Source organism: Mustela erminea, chromosome 3 (genome assembly GCF_009829155.1).
Source record: "Mustela erminea isolate mMusErm1 chromosome 3, mMusErm1.Pri, whole genome shotgun sequence".
Taxonomy (NCBI): Eukaryota; Metazoa; Chordata; class Mammalia; order Carnivora; family Mustelidae; genus Mustela; species Mustela erminea.
Window position 1 is genome coordinate 86,376,097 of NC_045616.1, and position 19,098 is coordinate 86,395,194.

The 19,098-nt window shown below is 43.1% G+C and overlaps 1 protein-coding gene across 6 annotated transcripts in view; it reads right to left on the reverse strand.

Annotated features, from left to right (window-relative positions):
• Positions 1-4,216: 4,216 nt before the first annotated feature.
• The window catches only part of LOC116586455 (protocadherin alpha-C2), a 183,647-nt gene continuing 168,765 nt past the window's right edge, over positions 4,217-19,098 (reverse strand). For 5 of the 6 annotated variants that reach the window (XM_032336461.1, XM_032336457.1, XM_032336460.1 and 2 more), the window contains exon 4: positions 4,274-4,932. In XM_032336461.1, coding sequence (XP_032192352.1) covers positions 4,622-4,932 — 311 coding nt within the window. In that variant the 3' untranslated portion in view covers positions 4,274-4,621. Of the gene's footprint in view, positions 4,933-19,098 lie in introns of all 6 variants that reach the window. The other variant, XM_032336459.1, reaches the window with a different exon arrangement.

Consider the following 19,098-nt stretch of genomic DNA (forward strand, 5'->3'; position numbering starts at 1 on the left):
GATAAAGTGTTATGAAACTGACTTGACTGCTTTTTCTTTGGGGGTGAGCAAAATGTAAAGGAGTAAAACTCTTTTTATTGCAGTTTAAGTTGACTTGTAATCCATCACTCACATTTTAATCGGTAGGAAAAGTGTCCTGAATGTAACAACTACACTTCTGAAAAAGGGTGAGTGGATGGGGCACCAGGGTGGCTCAGTCGGTTGAGCGTGTGACTCTTGATTTGGGCTCAGGTCATGATCTCAGGATCGTGAGATCAAATCTCTCATTTGGCTAGCTCTGGGTGTGATGCATGCTGTCTCACTCTTTCTGGCCCTTCCCCCACCCCACTTCATCCCACTGCCCACCCTTCATGTGCATATGTGCTCTCTCTAAAATAAATAATCTTTTTAAAAAAGGGGGTGTGAAGAGATGGAAGAAAAGGATTATTAAAAATAACAACTCTTTATTGAGCACTGTGGTGTGCCAGACATTGTGCTAAAACCTTTGTGAGATTGTCTTGCTATGTCTGCCCCACGAATCTGTAAGGTCTGTATCATGATTATTCCTATCTGATAGATGATGATACTGAGGCTGAACTACTGAGAGACACAATGGTTTGCCCAAGGGTCCCCAGTTAGTGAGTGACAGAGAGATACTGGTTTATTTGTTTCTTTCTTTTCCAGGTTTTTTTTTTTTTCAAGTTATTATTTAAATTCCAGTTAGTTAAGACACCTGGGTGATACATGGGTTTGATGGGGCAAAATGATCACAACCTACAATGTAGCAATGGTTCACATGTGTTGGCAACAAGTTTTACCCCATGCAATCCTGCAGAGCTGAAGTTACACACCCTTCAAAATATGGGAGAATGAAGCTAAAGTAGACAAAACAGGCTTTTTTTTTTTTTGAGATTTAATGTTTTTGTTTTAATAACAGACTCCTACCTCTTTTATGATAACTTTGAAAAGATAATATAATTAAACTTCTAAATTGTACATTTTAACAAAATTAAAATTTCTTATCTAAGGTGACAGTAAATTTTATTCTTCTCTATGAGCTGATATTCCAGATGTCATTAGAATTTCAAAGCATTCTGCGACTTCAGCGAGGTCAGATTGGTAAATTTTGTGCTTGCATACCTTCAGGGAATAACTGTGGTATTCATTCCAGAATTGTTACTAGCGGGTTAAGCCTCTGCCTTCAGCTCAGGTCATGATCTCAGGGTCCTGGGATGGAGCCCCACATCAGGGTCTCTGCTCAGCAGGGAGCCTGCTTCCCCCCTCTCCCTCTGCCTGCCTCTCTGCCTACTTATCATCTCTGTCAAATAAATAAATAAAATCTTTAAATAAAGAAATAAAGAAATTCCAGTTAATAACATATGGTGTAACATTAGTGTCTCTTTCTTTAAGCAGAGTCACCATACATCTCTGTTTTCCCAGGATGGTCCCAGCTTATATCTTGTGTCCTGATTATTATTTCCATCTCAAAAATGGATTCAACAACAAAATATATGGTCACTCTATCTCTAGGTTTTTCCCCCTTGGTACTATTGACCTTTGGGATTAGAAAATTCTTTGTGGTGGGGTCTGTCTTGTGTATTACAGGGTGTTTAACCTCATCCTTGGCCTCTACCCATTAGATGCCAGTAGCATTCCATCCAAGTAACAAAACCCAAAAAATATCCCCAGGTGTTGCCAAAAGTCCCCTGAGGAGCAGAACTGCGCCCATTTGAGAACAACTGCTCATAAAATTTAACTACAGAAGGAAAATATAATCTATTTGTTATGGAACATAGGCTGTGAACTGAACCTACCTTGTACTGTGACTAGCATGTGTCCTGTACTCAATAAAGGTTTATTTCCTGGGGGCATTATCTGACTGCCCAATTGTGGAGGGGAGCAAAGGCTAAGCAAGTAATGAATAAAGATGACCGGAGGGCTCTAGAGATAAAAATCAGTTTGGTGCGATTTTTCCTAGAGAACACCAAAACTGTGTACTGGGAAGTGACCCAGAAGCCTCCTGGCTTCCCATTCTGATCATATTGTGGGGTGTGAGTCTTGATTCCCCTGAGTGTTTGGCCTTAGTGCTGAACACAAAAGCCCAGGAGGTAGCCAGAGAGTGATACCATGTAAGTTTCATACTGCAAACCTCTTCAATGACAACAGCTAATGATAATCAGTGTTCTGTTTTTCTCCTACTCTTATACTTAGAAATGACCACCATTTCTTTCATACCACCATTTTCCATTTATTAGCAATAACAGAATAAATACCAATAGCACCAATTAAAAATGAATCCACATGACGTGTTTTATCCTTACAGCTGTAATAACTAGTAACTAACATGGACTGGAAAGCACTTTGCAAATGTAAAAAGTGCTGTACAGATACATTATAATTATCATCATTAATAAATTAGCCCGATTCTCCTAGTATTCAAAAGGCACGTAAGGTCAGATACATGGGTTCGATGGGGCAAAATGATCACAACCTACAATGTAGCAATGGTTCACATGTGTTGGCAACAAGTTTTACCCCATGCAATCCTGCAGAGCTGAAGTTACACACCCTTCAAAATATGGGAGAATGAAGCTAAAGTAGACAAAACAGGCTTTTTTTTTTGAGATTTAATGTTTTTGTTTTAATAACAGACTCCTACCTCTTTTATGATAACTTTGAAAAGATAATATAATTAAACTTCTAAATTGTACATTTTAACAAAATTAAAATTTCTTATCTAAGGTGACAGTAAATTTTATTCTTCTCTATGAGCTGATATTCCAGATGTCATTAGAATTTCAAAGCATTCTGCGACTTCAGCGAGGTCAGATTGGTAAATTTTGTGCTTGCATACCTTCAGGGAATAACTGTGGTATTCATTCCAGAATTGTTACTAGAAAAAAACAGCTTTATCCATTCTCTTGCCAGCAGGAGTCTTGGCAAGAGACAGCTCTTGGCTGACCATAAATAAAATTCCTTGAATCACCAGTGTCTTGATTTAAGAAAGAAATTTTACTGTGTCTTTAATACACAAAAGCTGATTAAACAATGGTTTAAAAAAACACTACTCCACTTTTTCACAGGTGTACAAAAGGAAATAGGATGGAATTACATTCAACAATAAAGCTTAAAGTTCACTCTAGGTAATAGTTGCATTAACATTCACATACACAAGCACAGAGTAAGTATATTTCAGGAGTCTTATAATAGCATACAGCATACATATGGGAGATTGATTTCAGGTAACATCATAGGTGTTAGCAAGATTAGCAATTCAGAATGTTCTAAAAAAGGCAAACTAAACCAAAGAGGAGGTGTGGGCTAGCACACCAAGACAAAGCACAGAATTCGAGGATTGAAAAGTCGGCTCACTGTGTGTTTGAGAAAACAAAGATTTTTCTTCAATTTCAGGGTCTTGATATAGTTGGCTAGAGAAGGTTGTGTATTCAAAGTGCACAGAATTGTTTCTTAGAAAAGAGAGAGAAAGATCTTTTTATTTAGGAATTAATACATGCAAGAGGCAGCCCCAGAGTGACCTGAAAGAGTAAAGCTGTGATTGGCAGGTGGCCAGTATAATACAGATGTTCCAGGCAATTCTCTTAAAGCACTTCTGTAGCAGCAATGGTCATTTAAATGGCTGTAGATTGGATTCTCTTTTGAGGAGAGTTGAGGGGAACTGTAGTCATCATATTTCTCTTTAGAGATTTATAGCTATAGATTTTTCTCTTTTTTTAAATAAATCTATCAAACAACAAACAGCATAAAGTGAGGTGTTGGGGTTTTCTTTTGTCTTTGCTTTTGCATATGTGTTGGAAAAGGACCAGGCCTTTTCATAAACATTGTGTGCAAAAGAATGGGTAAGAAAGTGAGCACAAGGATATCCGAAAACACATCAGATCTGCCCTGGTTGGCCCCGTGCAACACTGAGCTGTTGGTTTGTCGGTGTGATGTGAGTTGTAGGGATCACAACACCACAGCAACAAACTTAAGGCCTCCTAGGGCCTGGTCAGTGGGGGGCAGTTTTGTCTGCGGGAGGGTGGCCACCGCCTCTTGAGTCACAAGGTTTAGAAAGTCTGGTCCCTTTTCGTTTCGTGCTTCCCCCCTGGATTGGCAACTCCTGCCATTCTTTTGCCTTTCTTCCCACCAGCCCTCCTCCTGTGGGCTAGTCTCATCTGGCCCCGCCCAGCCGAGGTCTGGCGCTCCCTCCCGCACCGCCAGCGATCACACCAACCCAGTGGCCCCCCCCCCAACCAGCAGCTCAATCTCAAAACCTTTGTGCCTGCCCTGCAAGTGTCATCAAGACAGCATCCCCGGAGCACAGGGCAGAGAGTTTCCAACCTCTCACTGGCGGGACTGGGAAGCCTCTCCTTTGCGGCGGAGGAGAAAGGAAACTTGGGTCTGCTTTTTAGGTTCTGAAAACAAGCCAGAGTGGAGAGAAAGAGTTAACACCAGACTTAGTAAAGCTTTCAAGACAAAACCTGTTCAATGGGATCTACATAGACACAGGGAACTTTCTGCAGATTTCTGAGGTCTATAGGAGAGGGCTCATGGAGACAGGAGAAAGGAGTGGGGAGTTGCTACATGGGAGAGATTTGCCATTATTACAAAAACTGGCTAAGTGGCTTGTTTCCATGAGGTGACCTCACTGGTCACTGTTGTCAGTCGTGCTGTTCCCTTTCTCTTTTTTTTCCTGGGTCTTGTTACCCTTCTTCTTTTTCTTCTTTTTCTTGGTCTCCTCCTTTTTGCCGAAGGTTATGAAGTCACTTTTGTCAATTTGGCTGTTAGTAGGCTCCTGCCGGATGGAGATGATTGCAGGAGATCCTGGGATAATGAATTTGTCTGGCAACTCACCGGGACCAGATTGTTTGGGGTTGCCTGGTCCGTATTTAAAGGTCCAGCTGTTGCTGTTGACACCAGCCCCAACTGGAGGGGACACCTCTCCTGCCTCTGGTTCTGAAAGACAGAAGGTCACAAGTCAGTAGGAGTCAACACACGCCCTCCAGGCCACACGAGTCTGGGGGAGACAGGGGAGGCTGCACAGATGAGCCTGACCCCCACCCTGAGAAATCAAGAGTTCTTTCTTCAAGCCTGAGGGAAAGGTCAGTATTTGGAAACAATCAGGAAGGCAGATTTTCTCACCAGAAGGTCTGAAAATCTAATTTTCTAGTGACATACTTTTGGTTCCTTGTGAAGAATTTCCTAAAGAATACGGTTGTGATTCTTTTGCCTGAGAATAAGATGGGAAATGTACTGGGTTAAAGCAGACTAGGCAATAAAAGGAGTGGGAATCCATTTCACCAAGGAGGTGAAAGACCTGTTCTATAAACTCAAGATGTTTATGAAAGAAATTGAAGAAATGACCCAAATAAATGAGAAGATATTCTGTGCTCATGGACTGGAAGAATTAATATTATTACAGAGTCAATGCAATCCTTATCAAAATTCCAATGGCATTTTTCACAGAAATAGGACAAACATCTTAAAATTTGTATAGAACCACAAAGGACACTATAGAGCCAAAGCAATCATGAGAAAAAAAGAATAAGGCTGGAGGCATCATGCTTCCTGATTTTAAGCTATATCACAAAGCTATAATCATCGAACAGTATAGTGTTGGCATAAAACCAGACACTTAGGTCAATGAAACAGAATAGAAAACGCAGAGGTAAACCAACACAAAGATGGTCAATTAGTTTACAACAAAGGAGGCAAGAATATACAGTGGGAAGAGGAGAGTTTCTTTAGTAAATGGTGCTGGGAAAACCAGACAGCTCCATGCAAAAGAATGAAACTGGACCCCCATTTTACACCACACACACAAATAAATTCAAAACCGATTAAAGCCTTGAACGTGAGACCTGAAAGCATGAAATTCTTAAAAGAAAATATGGGCAATAAGCTCAATCACATTAGTCTTTTTTTTTTTTTAAGGTTTTATTTATTTATTTGACAGACAGAGATCACAAGTAGGCAGAGAGGCAGGCAGAGAGAGAAGGGGAAGCAGGTTCCCTGATGCAGGGCTCAATACCAGGACCCTGAGGTCATGACCTGAGCCAAAGGCAGACGCTTAACCCACTGAGCCATCCAGGTGCCGACATTAGTCTTTTTGAATCTGACACTAAAAGTCAAAGAGAAAAAAGCAAAAAGAAGCTATACTACATCTAAAAAGCTGCTGCCCTTGGGTGCCTGGGTGCCTTAGTGGGTTAAGCTGCTGCCTTTGGCTCAGGTCATGATTTCCGGGTTCTGGGATTGAGTCCTGCATTGGGCTCTCTGCTCTGCAGGGCGCCTGCTTCCCTCTCTCTCTCTCTGCCTGCCTCTCTGCCTACTCATGATCTCTCTCTGTCAAATAAATAAATAAAATCTTTTAATAAATAAATAAGTAAAAAGCTGCTACCCAACAAACTAAACCATCAAAAAAATGAAAAGGGAAGCTACTGGATGGGAGAAAATATTTGTAAATCGTATATCTTATAAGGGGTTAATATCCAAAATATATGAAGAATTCTTACAACTCAACAGCAAAAATGCATACAATCCGATGGAAAAATAGGCAGAATATTTGAATAGACTTTTTTTCCAAAGAAGACAGACACATGGCCAACAGGTACATGGAAAGGTACCCGACATCCCTAACCATCAGGGAAATGCAAATCAAAACCACAGTGAGATATCGGTTCCCACTTGTCAGTACGGAGATCATCAAAAAGACAAGAAATGACAAGTGTTGGTGAGGACATGTAGAAAGGGAACCCTTGTACATTGTCAGTGGGAATCAAACTGGTATAGCCACTCTGGAAAACAGTATGGAGGTTCCCCCCCCAATTAAAAATAGAAATACTGGGGCACCTGGGTGGCTCAGTGGATTAAACCTCGGCCTTCGGCTCAGGTCATGGTCTCAGGGTACTGGGATTGAGTCCCACATCGGGCTCTCTGCTCAGCAGGGAGCCTGCTTCCCTCTCTCTCTCTGCCTGCTGTTCTACTTACTTGTGATCTCTCTCTCTCTCTGTCAAATAAATAAATTAAAATCTTTAAAAATAAATAAATAAATAAATAAGGAAATACCATCAATCCAGTGACTGTACTTCTGGGTATTGATCCAAAGGAAATGCTAGCTTGGGAGGTCTGAGTGTTTACAGCCGGCTGAGCCTCTGACTCTTGGTTTCAGTTTAGGTCATGATCTCAGGTGGTTGAGACTGAGCCCCATGTTAGGCTCTGCAATCAGCACGGATTCTGATTAAGAGTCTCTCTCCCAGGATGCCTGGGTGGCTCAGTGCCTTGAACTGCTGCCTTTGGCTCAGGTCATGATCCCACGGTCCTGGGGTCGAGTCCCGCATCGGGCTCCTTGTTTGGCAGGGTGCCTGCTTCTCTCTCTGCCTCTGCCTGCCTCTCTGCCTGCTTGTGTGCACACTCTCTCTCTCTTTCTCTCTGACAAATAAATAAATAAATAAAATCTTAAAAAAAAAAAAGACTCTCTCCCTCTCCCCCTTCCCCTCCCCCAGCGCTCTCTCTCTCTCTCTCTCTCTCTCTGTCTCTCTAATACATAAATCATAAAAAAGTGAAAGAAAATGGTGGGACGCCTGGGTGGCTCAGTCGTTAAGCATCTGCCTTCAGCTCAGGTCGTGATCCCCGGGTCCTGGAATCGAGCCCCACATCGGGCTCCCTGCATGGCAGGAGGCCTGCTTTCCCTCTCCCACTCCCCCTGCTTATGTTCCTGCTCTCACTGTCTCTCTCTCTGTCAAATAATTTAAAATAATAATAATAATAATTAAAGAAAATGAAAACACTAGCTTGAAATTAAAGGTGCATTCCTATGTTCACCGCAGTGTTATTTTACATAGCCAAAATATGCAAACAACCAGAGTGTCCATATATAGATGAATGGATAAAGAAAATGTGGTGTATATTGTAAAAATGAGTAAAGAAAATCTCATTTAAAATGGGGTCAATAAAAATAAAATAAATTTAAAAATAAAAATAAAATAAAATGGGGTCAGGAGGGGAGCCTGGCTCGCTCAGTCCCTGGAGCATGAGACTCTCCATCTCCCGGTTGCAGACATCTCCATCTCCAGGTTGCAGATGGAGCTTACTTTAAAAAAATAAATAAATAAAAATAAAAAATGGGAGTCAGGAAGCCCTAAGAGGAGAGATATCTCACACATACCACTCCTAGCAGCCTGCATTACCAGCAGAATGAAGAAAGGTGATTCTTACCTTGACAAAAAGAGATACGTTTCACATAGGAATTTTATCTCCTGCTTTTAAGGGAAAAAAAAAAAAAAGACAACCTCTTCCTGTCCCAGCAACAACACCCTAACCACCACCTGAAATCACAGTGAAACCACCACAATCTCAGACTCTTGTTCTTTTCCAAAGAACTTTTTTTTAGGGGCAAAGGAAAAGGGAGTGAGAGAATCTCAAGCAGACTCCCCATAGAGCATGGAACTGGATGCTGAGCTTAATCCCACAACCTTGAGATCATGACCTGAGCGGAAATCAAGAGTCAGACACTTAACTGACTGAATCACCCAGGCGCCCCCCCCAACCCCACACCCCCATATCCCCACACTCCGACAAAGAACTTTTGTTTGAAACAACCCTCCCCAATTTCCTCCTGAAACCTGTTAAGAGGTTATGTTTCCTTTGTCTCTTTGGACTTGCCTGTGGTTTGCCATAACTTTCTTGTCCCAATTGCAATTCCTCTGCTATTCCCTAATAAACTCATTTTACTGGTAAAATAACTGGCTATTTTATTTTTAGGTTTGACAATTTATATAATGGAATATCATTCGGCCATAAAAAGTACTGAAATCTTGCTATTTGCAACAACATGGATGAACTCTCAGGGCATTATTCTAAGCAAAGTAAGTCAGAAAGAAAAAGACAAACACTATATGATCTCACTTACATGTGATATCTGAAAAAACAAGCACGGTAACAAAACCAAAACCAAAAAGCCAAGCTCACAGATATAAAGGACAGACTGATGGAGGCCAGAGGCAGGAGGGCGACAGGTGTGGACGACATGGATAAAGGAGGTAAAAGGTATAGACTTAAAGTTATAAACAAAGAAGTCATGAGGATGTAACATATAGCATGGTGATGACAGTTAATAATACTGTATTGTATTTTTGAAAACTGCTAAAAGAGTAAATCTTCAAGTTCTCATCACACACACAAAAATTCTTTGTAACTATATAGTGACAGACATCAACTCCACTTAATGTGATGATCATTTTACAATGTGTACAAATATCAAATCATTATACTGTACACCTGAAACTAATATAATTTTGTATTTCTATATCTCAGTAAAAAGAAAAGCAATATTATTAAAGAGAATCTCTTTCAGAAAAAGAAACAAAAAAACCCAAAAGCTCGGAAGTTCTAAGAGCTGTTGTAAACAGTGCATTCCCTGGAGCAATTAGTGCTGTTAACTTTTTTTTTTTTCTGTTAACTTTTTTTTAGCCTTTTCTACAATGAAAGATGCCCTGGGCATTTGTTCTTATAATCATCGCTGAAATACCTGAATCTCATTTGGTGTCACCAACTACAACTAAGGCTACTGTTTCTCAAGCCACTTCTAACAGTCTCTGGGGTCTTGAGTTTGCTGTCATAATTTTTAAAATGGAGGTTTCAATAGAGCTGGTAACAGAAGAGGCACCTAACAAAGTAGATTCTGTACTACCGAACGACATCACCAAACTAAGAACTGCCAAGGGATTGCAGAACGCTTGTCTACAATTATACTCCAAATGCTTTAATGGTCTTCAGGTAATGGGGGAAAAAAACCTAGATTAGAGGTACCTGATGCAGTTTCAGATGGGAAAAGAAGGAGAAGAAGAATATGCTAAAATCTTGGCATGTGAGTTTTGGCTACACATGTATTTTGACACCTACTCTGTCCAGAACAAAAGATAAATTAGTTGAATCAATGATTTGATCCCTATTCTTTCACCGTGACCTTGATGGGTGGTTGGATGAAGCAGAGAAGCAATGGAAAGATGTGTGGGTGTAGGGGGATACTGACCAGCACAGGAGGAGAGCATCCTGTTGTAAACATGGGTCTACTAGGGTAAAGCACTGGGAGCCAACTGGCTTTCCAAACCCAGTCTCCTACCTCAGTGTGCTCAGAGTCTAGCTGGGACAGACACTCCAGCAATCATAAGGCAATTGGGTAAATGCAATGACCAAGGGACATGTGAAACATCTGAGAAAGTCAAAGGAGATTCCAGAGGAGAGATGAAATTTGGAATAATGAGACTGGGGGAAATTATTATGCATCCACAGGGGTTTTTGATGTAAGACTTTCCTAAGAGCCCAGCTGGAAGACACAATGACTTCTAGAAGAGTAGGGGTCAGAGCTAGAGAGAAAGAGTAATGATCTGTCTGGGCAAAGTAATCCCAGAGGCCAAGACATTGAAATGCTTTGACATCCCAGTAGTGTTCTTGTATGACACTGCTCCTTTGGTGGAATCGTGAAAAGTTCTGCCAAGAAAGCATTTGTGTTTGATTGCAGTTTGGGATTCTCTACATCTGCTCTCTCCATCTCCTGACCTATCACTTCCCTGTCTCTTCTCATCTGGCACCCGTAGCACTACTTTTGTAACAGTGCCCATATCAAGCCCACTAATCACATTATTGCTAAAGCCAGTAGTCACAATTTAGTCTGCACTGTCGTGAACCCCTCAGTGGCATTTGTCAGTCCCTTCTGGAGACACTGGTTTTTATGAGTTCCCTGTCCTGACCTTTCTCTTTTGGCACTAGACCTTCATCCCTTCACTCCTGTTGGGATCTCAGCCAAGTCCATGGGTATCCACAGTGTCCAAAGATGCTGATGAGACACAGATTTCCATGTAGAGCTCTTAGCCCTCTGTGTTCCAGTCTCATGTCTCCAAACGCCTACCCCATATCTCCTCTGAAAGCCTCACTGAGCATCTCAAGCTGAAAGAACTCCTGAGTCCTCTCATCTAGTCCTTTCTGCATCTCTCCGCTCACCTTAGTGCTCAAGCCAGAAACTTCAGAGCCATTCTGCATTCATCATCCATCAATATCTGTTGTTCCTGCCTCCTCAGTGTACCTTGACTTTGTCCTCTTCTCCGCATCTGAGCTGTCACTACCCTTTTTTTTTTTCAGCGCACCATTATCCTGAATGTGAATTACAGCAATAGCCTCTTCCCCTTCAGCCTTCTCTCCAGCCCTCCCCCCAGGAGCCAGAATTCTCTTCATTCCTTAAGTCTGTCCCCTTTTTAAAAAAAAAACCTGAGGTAGAGAGGGGTGCCTAGGTGGCTCATTTGGTTAAGCATCTGTCTTTAGCTCAGGTCATGATCCCACGGTCCCGGAATCGAGTCCTGCATCGGGCTTGCTGCTCAGTGGGAAGCCTGCTTCTCTCTCTCCCACTCCCCCTGCTTGTGTTCCCTCTCTCGCTGTGTCTCTCTCTGTCAAATAAATTAAAAAAAAAAAAAACTGACATATAGGGTACATACAGTAAGATCCTTCAAAATAGAAACCAGATTACATCACTTCCCTGCCTAAAATGATTCAGAAGCCTTCTATTGCCTTAACAACAACAAAAAAGGCAAACGCCTTAACACAGTATATAAAAGTATATCAATAATCTATTATTTTTTTATTCTCCAATTCATCTACAAGTCTCCCTCTTATCACACAGGCCTTCTTTCAGTTCATCAAACACCCTTTGGGGCTGTTTTTGCTTCACAGTCACACACAGTTTGTACACACACAGTACAACTGTATACACACAGTTTCCTTTTGTCTAGAATGATCTACCCTCCATTCTTAGCGTGACTTCTCATTCTTCAAGTCTGCGCTTAAACGTAACCCCATGGCCGAGGCGTTTTATGACCCTCCTAGCCAAGCAGCCCCTTCACCTCCATCTGTCACTGCGGCAGAAAACATAGTTGTTTTATTCACCACTACACAGCCAACATCTAGCACAGTTCCTGGCCTCAAATAGGTGTTTAATAAATACTTGCGAAGTGGGTGAATGAAAAGACTGTATGAGAAGCGGCAGCCACTCCAGCAGCTCTCAGCTCACTGCACTTCTCCTGTCCCTAAAGACAGTGAAGTCACATGTGGAAAGCGCTAAGCCTGATCACCAGCTCCATGTGAGAGCCCAGTAAACTGAATCACATATGGCAACTATATATGGCACAGCTCTCGGGGCGAGGAACGTAGGTTAAGAATATTGCAAATTTAGTCTAAGTACCAGCAAGCAGTAGGGAAATGAAGCAAGAACCTTTCTTCTCTCCCCCAAACCTCCTTCCCCTGGTGGAGCTTCCTTGCTAGCTCTCTGGACATAGGGCCATGGATGCTTTTTCTCCAAGACTGAGATTAATTTCTTTGACCCAGCTGAGATAAATCTGCATTTGAGCTCAGCCAGAACCTACCTGCTTACCTTCCAAATGCAGGCCTTGTCCCTGAGAGATGCAAACAAAAGCAAGACTGGGATTTGGGGCACCTGGGTGGCTCAGTGGGTTAAGCCTTTGCCTTCAGCTCAGATCATGATCTCAGGGTCCTGGGATGGAGCCCCACATTTAGCCCCCCATCGGGCTCTCTGCTTCCCCCTCTCCCTCTGCCCACCTCTCTGCCTACTTGTAATCTCTCTCTCTCTTTCTCTGTCAAAAAAATAAATAAATAAAATCTTAAAAACAGACAAACAAAAAAACAAAAAAACCTGGGATTTGACAGCAGGAAAACTGGGTTTTCTACCACTCCATAGTCCTGGACTTGACCTAAACCAGGATGGAAACTCTTCAACCACAGCCAGAACCCCGCAGGAGGCCTCAGGAATGTCATCTGGAGATGCAGAGCTCAGAGATAACTTTATCTTGCAGAATTAAAGGACGTGAATGGCTCTGCGGGTTGGCCGAGCAAGCCCCTCACAGCAGGACTGCTAAGAGTTAATGAGCTGCTTTTACATGTCAGTGAGCTTCTGGGCGTTTGCTGGGAGCCTTGGTTGGTCTGACTCAGCCTTAAACTCCAAGAAGCAATCAGAGAGATCCATTCCCGTGCATCCCCTTCAGATCCAGATCCTGCTCCAGAGCGAAATCTGGTTTCTCAAGTCTCTCACAGACCATTGTGACTGACCTGTTCTAGTTAAAGTGTAAGCAAACATCTCCAGGGTCTCATTCAGGCGAAATAATAGCTTCAGGATCTGACAAACAACATTTACTGACCTAATCTTGGACTAGAGACCACTGGCGGGCTTTGCCCGTAAAATGCTGGGACTTTCCTGGCCAAATCAAGGAGAGACTCCTCTTTCAAGAAGATGAGAGAGGAAGAGAGACCAAGGCCAGCACCAGCAAATAGTCAATTAAGGGAATGTTTCCTCATTTGGTGCTGCTTCCCTTCCCCCTCCCGTGACTTCCCACAAGTCCCTCTTCTCTGGTCCCAGGGGATCTAGCTCACTGGCAAGGACAAGACTAACAGGCAGTTAAGACTGTTAGAGCCCAGGAAGAGGACTTCAGATACACACCAAGCTGGCAGGGGTCTGGATTCTTAGACAGAGCCCTTCCCTGACATTCAGATTACAACCCAATGGGATTTAAAAAGGCTTTAATAGCATATAAGCATAATTACAGTAAATGGCTTTGCCCCCCCCCCCCCAGTATTGGCTGATTTCTCCACCATAGGAAGGAATACATTTAAAAATCAGAACAACATACATGTTTTTAAAAATGTGTATAGATCTGCTATTTAAAAAACTGCCTTCTGGAGGTAACTGCCCACAAAATTTAACCCTATAAGCCACTTTAGACACCTCCTCCCTTAGGCACTGCCCCGCTTCTTTTTGGCAACATCCCTCCACTCCTTTTTTCTGCTAAAGGAACTCTGGCAGGAGTTTGGCCTCAGGGAATGGGAATGAGAGGGCTGGAGGCTTGACCAATGCAGATACTGGGGAAGGTCCTGAAAACTGTGAAGCAAATGTCAGACTTGTAAACTCATCCCCAACCCCTATTCTGAATGGCTCCAGACTAGCACAGCGGTTTTTCTGATTGACCTTGATTCTCCCCAAAAGAACAAAACCAAGTCATTCTGACCAAGGATAGGGTTTTCAGGAAAGATCTTGGAGGGGCATAGGCTAGAGAATGCAGGAGGGTGGCTGAATTCTCTTCTCTTCCATTCATCTTGCTTCTGAACTTGAGAGCTTGCCCTGACTCTCTCATCTAATAGCAAGCAGTCCTGGGCAACTTACATAAATATTTCTGAACTACAGTTTCTTCATCCATAAAATGGAGATGATCACCTTCCTGTCTACACCACAGGATTATAGATGTATATTATGTTTACTGGGATCTTCCTATGTGTGTGGCACTGGGCTACGAAGATCTACACGCAATATAATTTTTGCTCCTTACAAGAACCATATGAAGTAAATATTGTCAATGTCCATGTCTATTTTATAGATATGTCTGTTTTACAGATGAAGAGACTAAGGACCAACAGTCTTGCAGTTAGGAACAGGTAGAGCCTAGGGCTGGATGGACTCTAGGCGGTCTCACTGCACCACATTCTAAGCTGTCTATGAAGACCCTTGCAATTATTTTGATCCTATTTGTTTTGCCACCATCTGGGAGACAGAGAGGCAGGCAGAAACCTCAAAGCTAGAATCAGCAGAAAGGGGTGGAGGCTGGGGGAGGGGCACGAATGCAGGAGTGACAAGCTCAGGAAAATCCCAGCCCATTCTGCAGGTTTCAGCCCTCCCATCTCCTCCCCATTCATCCCTTTGTTGCCATCCTTGGGATTTTGGTCCTAAGGTTAATAAAGAGCTTCCAGAAAACCCATCATTTTGATTAAAGCCGGGGCAATCTTGCCAGACAGCACTCTGGAGCCTGCCTCCCGCCTACTCTGCTACGTCCATGCAGCCAGCAAAGGCTATTAAATGATTACAGCCATTTCCGGCCCAGCCAGACAGCTCCCCTGGATTGCTCGCTTGTTATCTGGCTGGGGCTGCCGCTGCTGCCTCTGGCTGCCCAGGGGAAAAAGTCAAAGCACGGATGGTTCTGCGCATTCTGGGTTTGCAGGTGAACGTCCAGGCTTTTTGTGTAGGGACACCCCCCTTCTCGCCATTCCTTGACTCCTCTCCCTACCCAAGCTAGCCACTGCAGCTCAAACAGCTTTGAATTTGTTTGTACCCTCCTGGCTTTGAGCAACCAGTTCATGTGTCTGCATGTCTCTTAGGTGTGTGTGTATAGCAGAACTTGGGAGACTGTAGAATTATACATGCTCAGCCTGACCAAAAGGCAAAAACCATCCACCACCAAACCTGTGGAAAGACTACGCGGTACAGCGTCCCTAGCTGCGTCCCCACCCCCACCTCCCATCTGTGGGGGCTTGTGGGCTGCTTGAACAAGCTCCGCCTCCTCTTCCTCGCTCAGCCTTTATGAATTGGGCAACGTTAATCTGAGTAATTACAGCCCACAAATCACAGGAGAACTATGGTCTGCAACCCAAATCCTGTCCAGGATTAGAGAGAGAGGGGGCTAGGAATCTCAAGCCACCCTGGGCTAGCATTTCCACCATTTCCCCACTGCTTCTTAGATCTTCAAATGATGGTGGAAAGACTTTTCCATGGAAACAAGACAACGTAAAAATATAATGCCTGTCCTCTAAGATATTAGGCTCTATGATCAGAATAGTATGTTTAATAAGGCTATACCATATAAATAATGTGATGTTTAGCAAATCACTTAATATCTCAGTTTTCATGGGAAAAGGAGATAATATATCTTTATATATTTAAATATCTATCTGCATATTTATATGTTTATCTCTATACTTATATATGGAAACCCTTATATATACATAAATCATATATATATATAGCCCTTTTCTATACACACACGTATATAACCCTTTACATATATAGAAAAGGGTTTCCATATTAAAGGTAAGGAAACTGAAAGCTTAATTTGCAACAAGGTGATTTGCTCTAAATTACACAGGGATTTGGTAATAAAGCTGAAAAATTCTTCTCACACGGATTCCCCAGCTTAGTAATCGATTTGTTATATTATTTTACTTCTGTGAAGCCTTGGGGATGAGGGAGGAGAGTAGAGCTCATTCACAGACCTAGCATTCTGACCCTTGGAGTAGCCGGGAGGCGGTGGTGTGAGTGTGATGGGAGAAGGGACGATCTGAATCCAGACTCCCCGACCCCCAGCCCAGGCTGCCACTCCTGGGTGTCTCGCGTCCTTCGGGGGTGGGGTTGGGAGTGAGGGTCTGCAGGATCTGGAAGGAGATTTTGTGGCTCTTTGTTGCCTCGGACCACAGCTGGGCTAATTTTCAGTAATCTTGGAGCGGAAGAGATAAATCCAGCAGCGTATTTTTAAAGCCACAGCTCTTGCTTTGTGCCCGAAATAACTTTACCATTTCTAGGTTAAGAGTAGAAAGGCATCATGTGCTGTGAACCTAGATTCAAAAATTGGAATGGCTGGTTTCAAATCTTCTAAGCTCTCCAAAGTCAGCTAGAAAATAAATATATATATTTCTTTCCATGACCCCCTAACCTGGCAGGGCTCAAGCTACAAGGTTCTCTGTACCTTATTCCCGGTTGCTAGAGTCCCCCCCAGTCCAGAGGGCAATTTCCCTTTATAGCTTTCTTTTTAAACTGTCCCCAGCCTCAACAGGCTCTTATAACCTAGGGATAGCAGTAGGCTTAAAATGGAGGTTTGGGGGACACACACACAGCTTGGAGTTGGAATCCCAGCTTTATCACTTACTTGTTGTGCAACCTTGAGCAAGTCACTCCTCCTCCCAGCCTGCATTCTTTCATATGTAAAATAGAGATAACAATATCCACCTAATGGAACTGTGAGCATTAAGAAGACATAATGCTCATAAATCACGCAGAACAATGCCCGGCGTGCAGAAGCCAGAATAGAGGATAGGTATTATTACAACATAGCATCCCTCTGAGGAACCTGACTCCCCACGGACCCCGCCCCCCCCCATTTATTCTTGGATGCGGTACTGCCAGGAACTCTCTTTTCCAGGGGCCCTCTTCCCATCTGGCTCTGCCCCTCCCAGAGATCATTAAAGAACCCTAGCTGTGAAGTTTCCCAGCTTCTGGAACAGGTTACTAGGTAGGGAGCCATTCTCCAGAGCCTTTGGAGGCTGGCGGGGAGGAGGCAGTTTGGACACAGTGGACCGCCCAACAGATGGGGCATCAAAAGCCTTGGGTTCAAATTGCAGCCCTACCATTCCGCCTTCCACTCTTTTTTCTACTACACTGACTTGGGTTTTCTTCACCCACAGGCTGGACACAGCAGCTACCTCCAAGAGGCACTGTTAAGCCATTAAACATATTTATCATGGACAATAAATGAGACATTGCACTAGGAATAAGGGCAGGGATATGAATAATATTAGGACACTGAGCCCTGCTCTCAAAGAGCTAAAGTGCAGAAAAAGGCAAATGAATAAACACAATGTTGTTTTAAGTGAAAGGGGACTTCACTGCCTCTGCTGTGACCTCAGACTGTACTTTCTAACATATTAGGTTCTTCTTTCCAGCTTATCTTTCCCAGCGGGCAAAGTGGCCCCTGATAGGAACTGAAACTGCCCCCTCAAGCACTAACTAAGGCCCTGACTCCAGTAAGACCCTGAGTCCTTGACCCCCAACACAGTGAGCAGCCTAACCCTTACTGCCCAGCACACACACCCCCCGACCTTGACCCCACACTGGAGACGGCAACATCTTGGAGATGGTCTTTGAGACACCAATCCGCTGACTTGTCTTCACAGTGCTGGCCTCCCTGAAATAAATTCCTTTCTTTTTCCCCACCCCTCGTCTTTCTGCCTTTGGATTCTGTCGGCAGTGAGGAACCACACCTGGTCTGTTTGGGATCCCCGGAGCCAGGTGCCCCTGCACCCTTGGACCCCAGTTGATACATGACTTTTTTTTTTTTTTTAAAGATTTTATTTTTAAGTAATCTTTACACCCAACATGGGGCATAGAGTAATGGGGTGTAGAGTAACCTCTACACCCAAGATCAAGTTTTGCATGCTCTTCCGACTAAGCCAGCCAGGCACCCCCGAATGTTTTTTGCTTATTTAAAAAAATAATAAATAGGTTTTCAAAAACAAAATAAAGAATAAACAAGGTAGAGAAACTTTGGCAAAGAGATGGCATTAAACTTTCTAGAGACAGTGTGTGCAGAGCACTGGTCGAGAAATTAAAGAGCCCTGTTTCGGATCTTGTCCCCACCACCTAACTAGGCAGATATGGGATCTTACTTAACCCTGGGTACCTCAACTTCCTAGGCATTAAAATGGGTGTAATAATAGACTCATCTCTGGGAGAGGCTATACAGAGTAAAGGAGATATTACATGTAAGGTGCTTAAGACAGTGCTTGGCTTAAGTAAACAAATGGCTTAAGTACTTAATACTGGTAAGTTATTACTAATATTATTCACAAGGAAATGCACAAGGAAGTGCACAAGATAAACGTATAGAAATGTACATTGCATTGTTTAAAAAACAGAGATACCAATAAGAAACTGGATAAATGAATAATACTACAGGCATACGACACAGTATATCCTTATTTTAAAAAAATGAAGTGGGTCTATATGCACTGACTTGAAAAGGTGTTTATTAAAAAACAAAGCTGTATATTACTATGCATAACATCTCATTTTGCTTTTTGAAAAGCTGTTTGTTTTTAACAAGCAAAAAAACATTCAGGAGTGCCAGACTGGCTTAGTTGAATTAAGTAATTAAAAATTACTTTGAAAAATATTTGGAAGAGGGAATCCTAGTGTGAACGATGGACTCTGGGTGATCATGCCTGTCATCGTGGGTTCCTCGAATGTGCCAAATGGACACTGTGGTCCTGGATATCAGGAGCCGGGAATGCTGTACACCTGCAGGGACGGGGCCATATGGGAACTCTCTGTCCTCTCCACTCAATTTTCCTGTGAACCTAAAACAGCTCAAAAGAATAAAGTCTGTTGGGGCGCTTGGGGGCTCAGTGGGTTGAGCGTCTGTCTTCGGCTCGGGTCATGATCTCTGGGTCCTGGGATGGAAACATAAGACTCCCTACTCAGCAGGGAGCCTGCTTCTCCCTCTGTCTGCCATTCCCTGTGCTTATGCT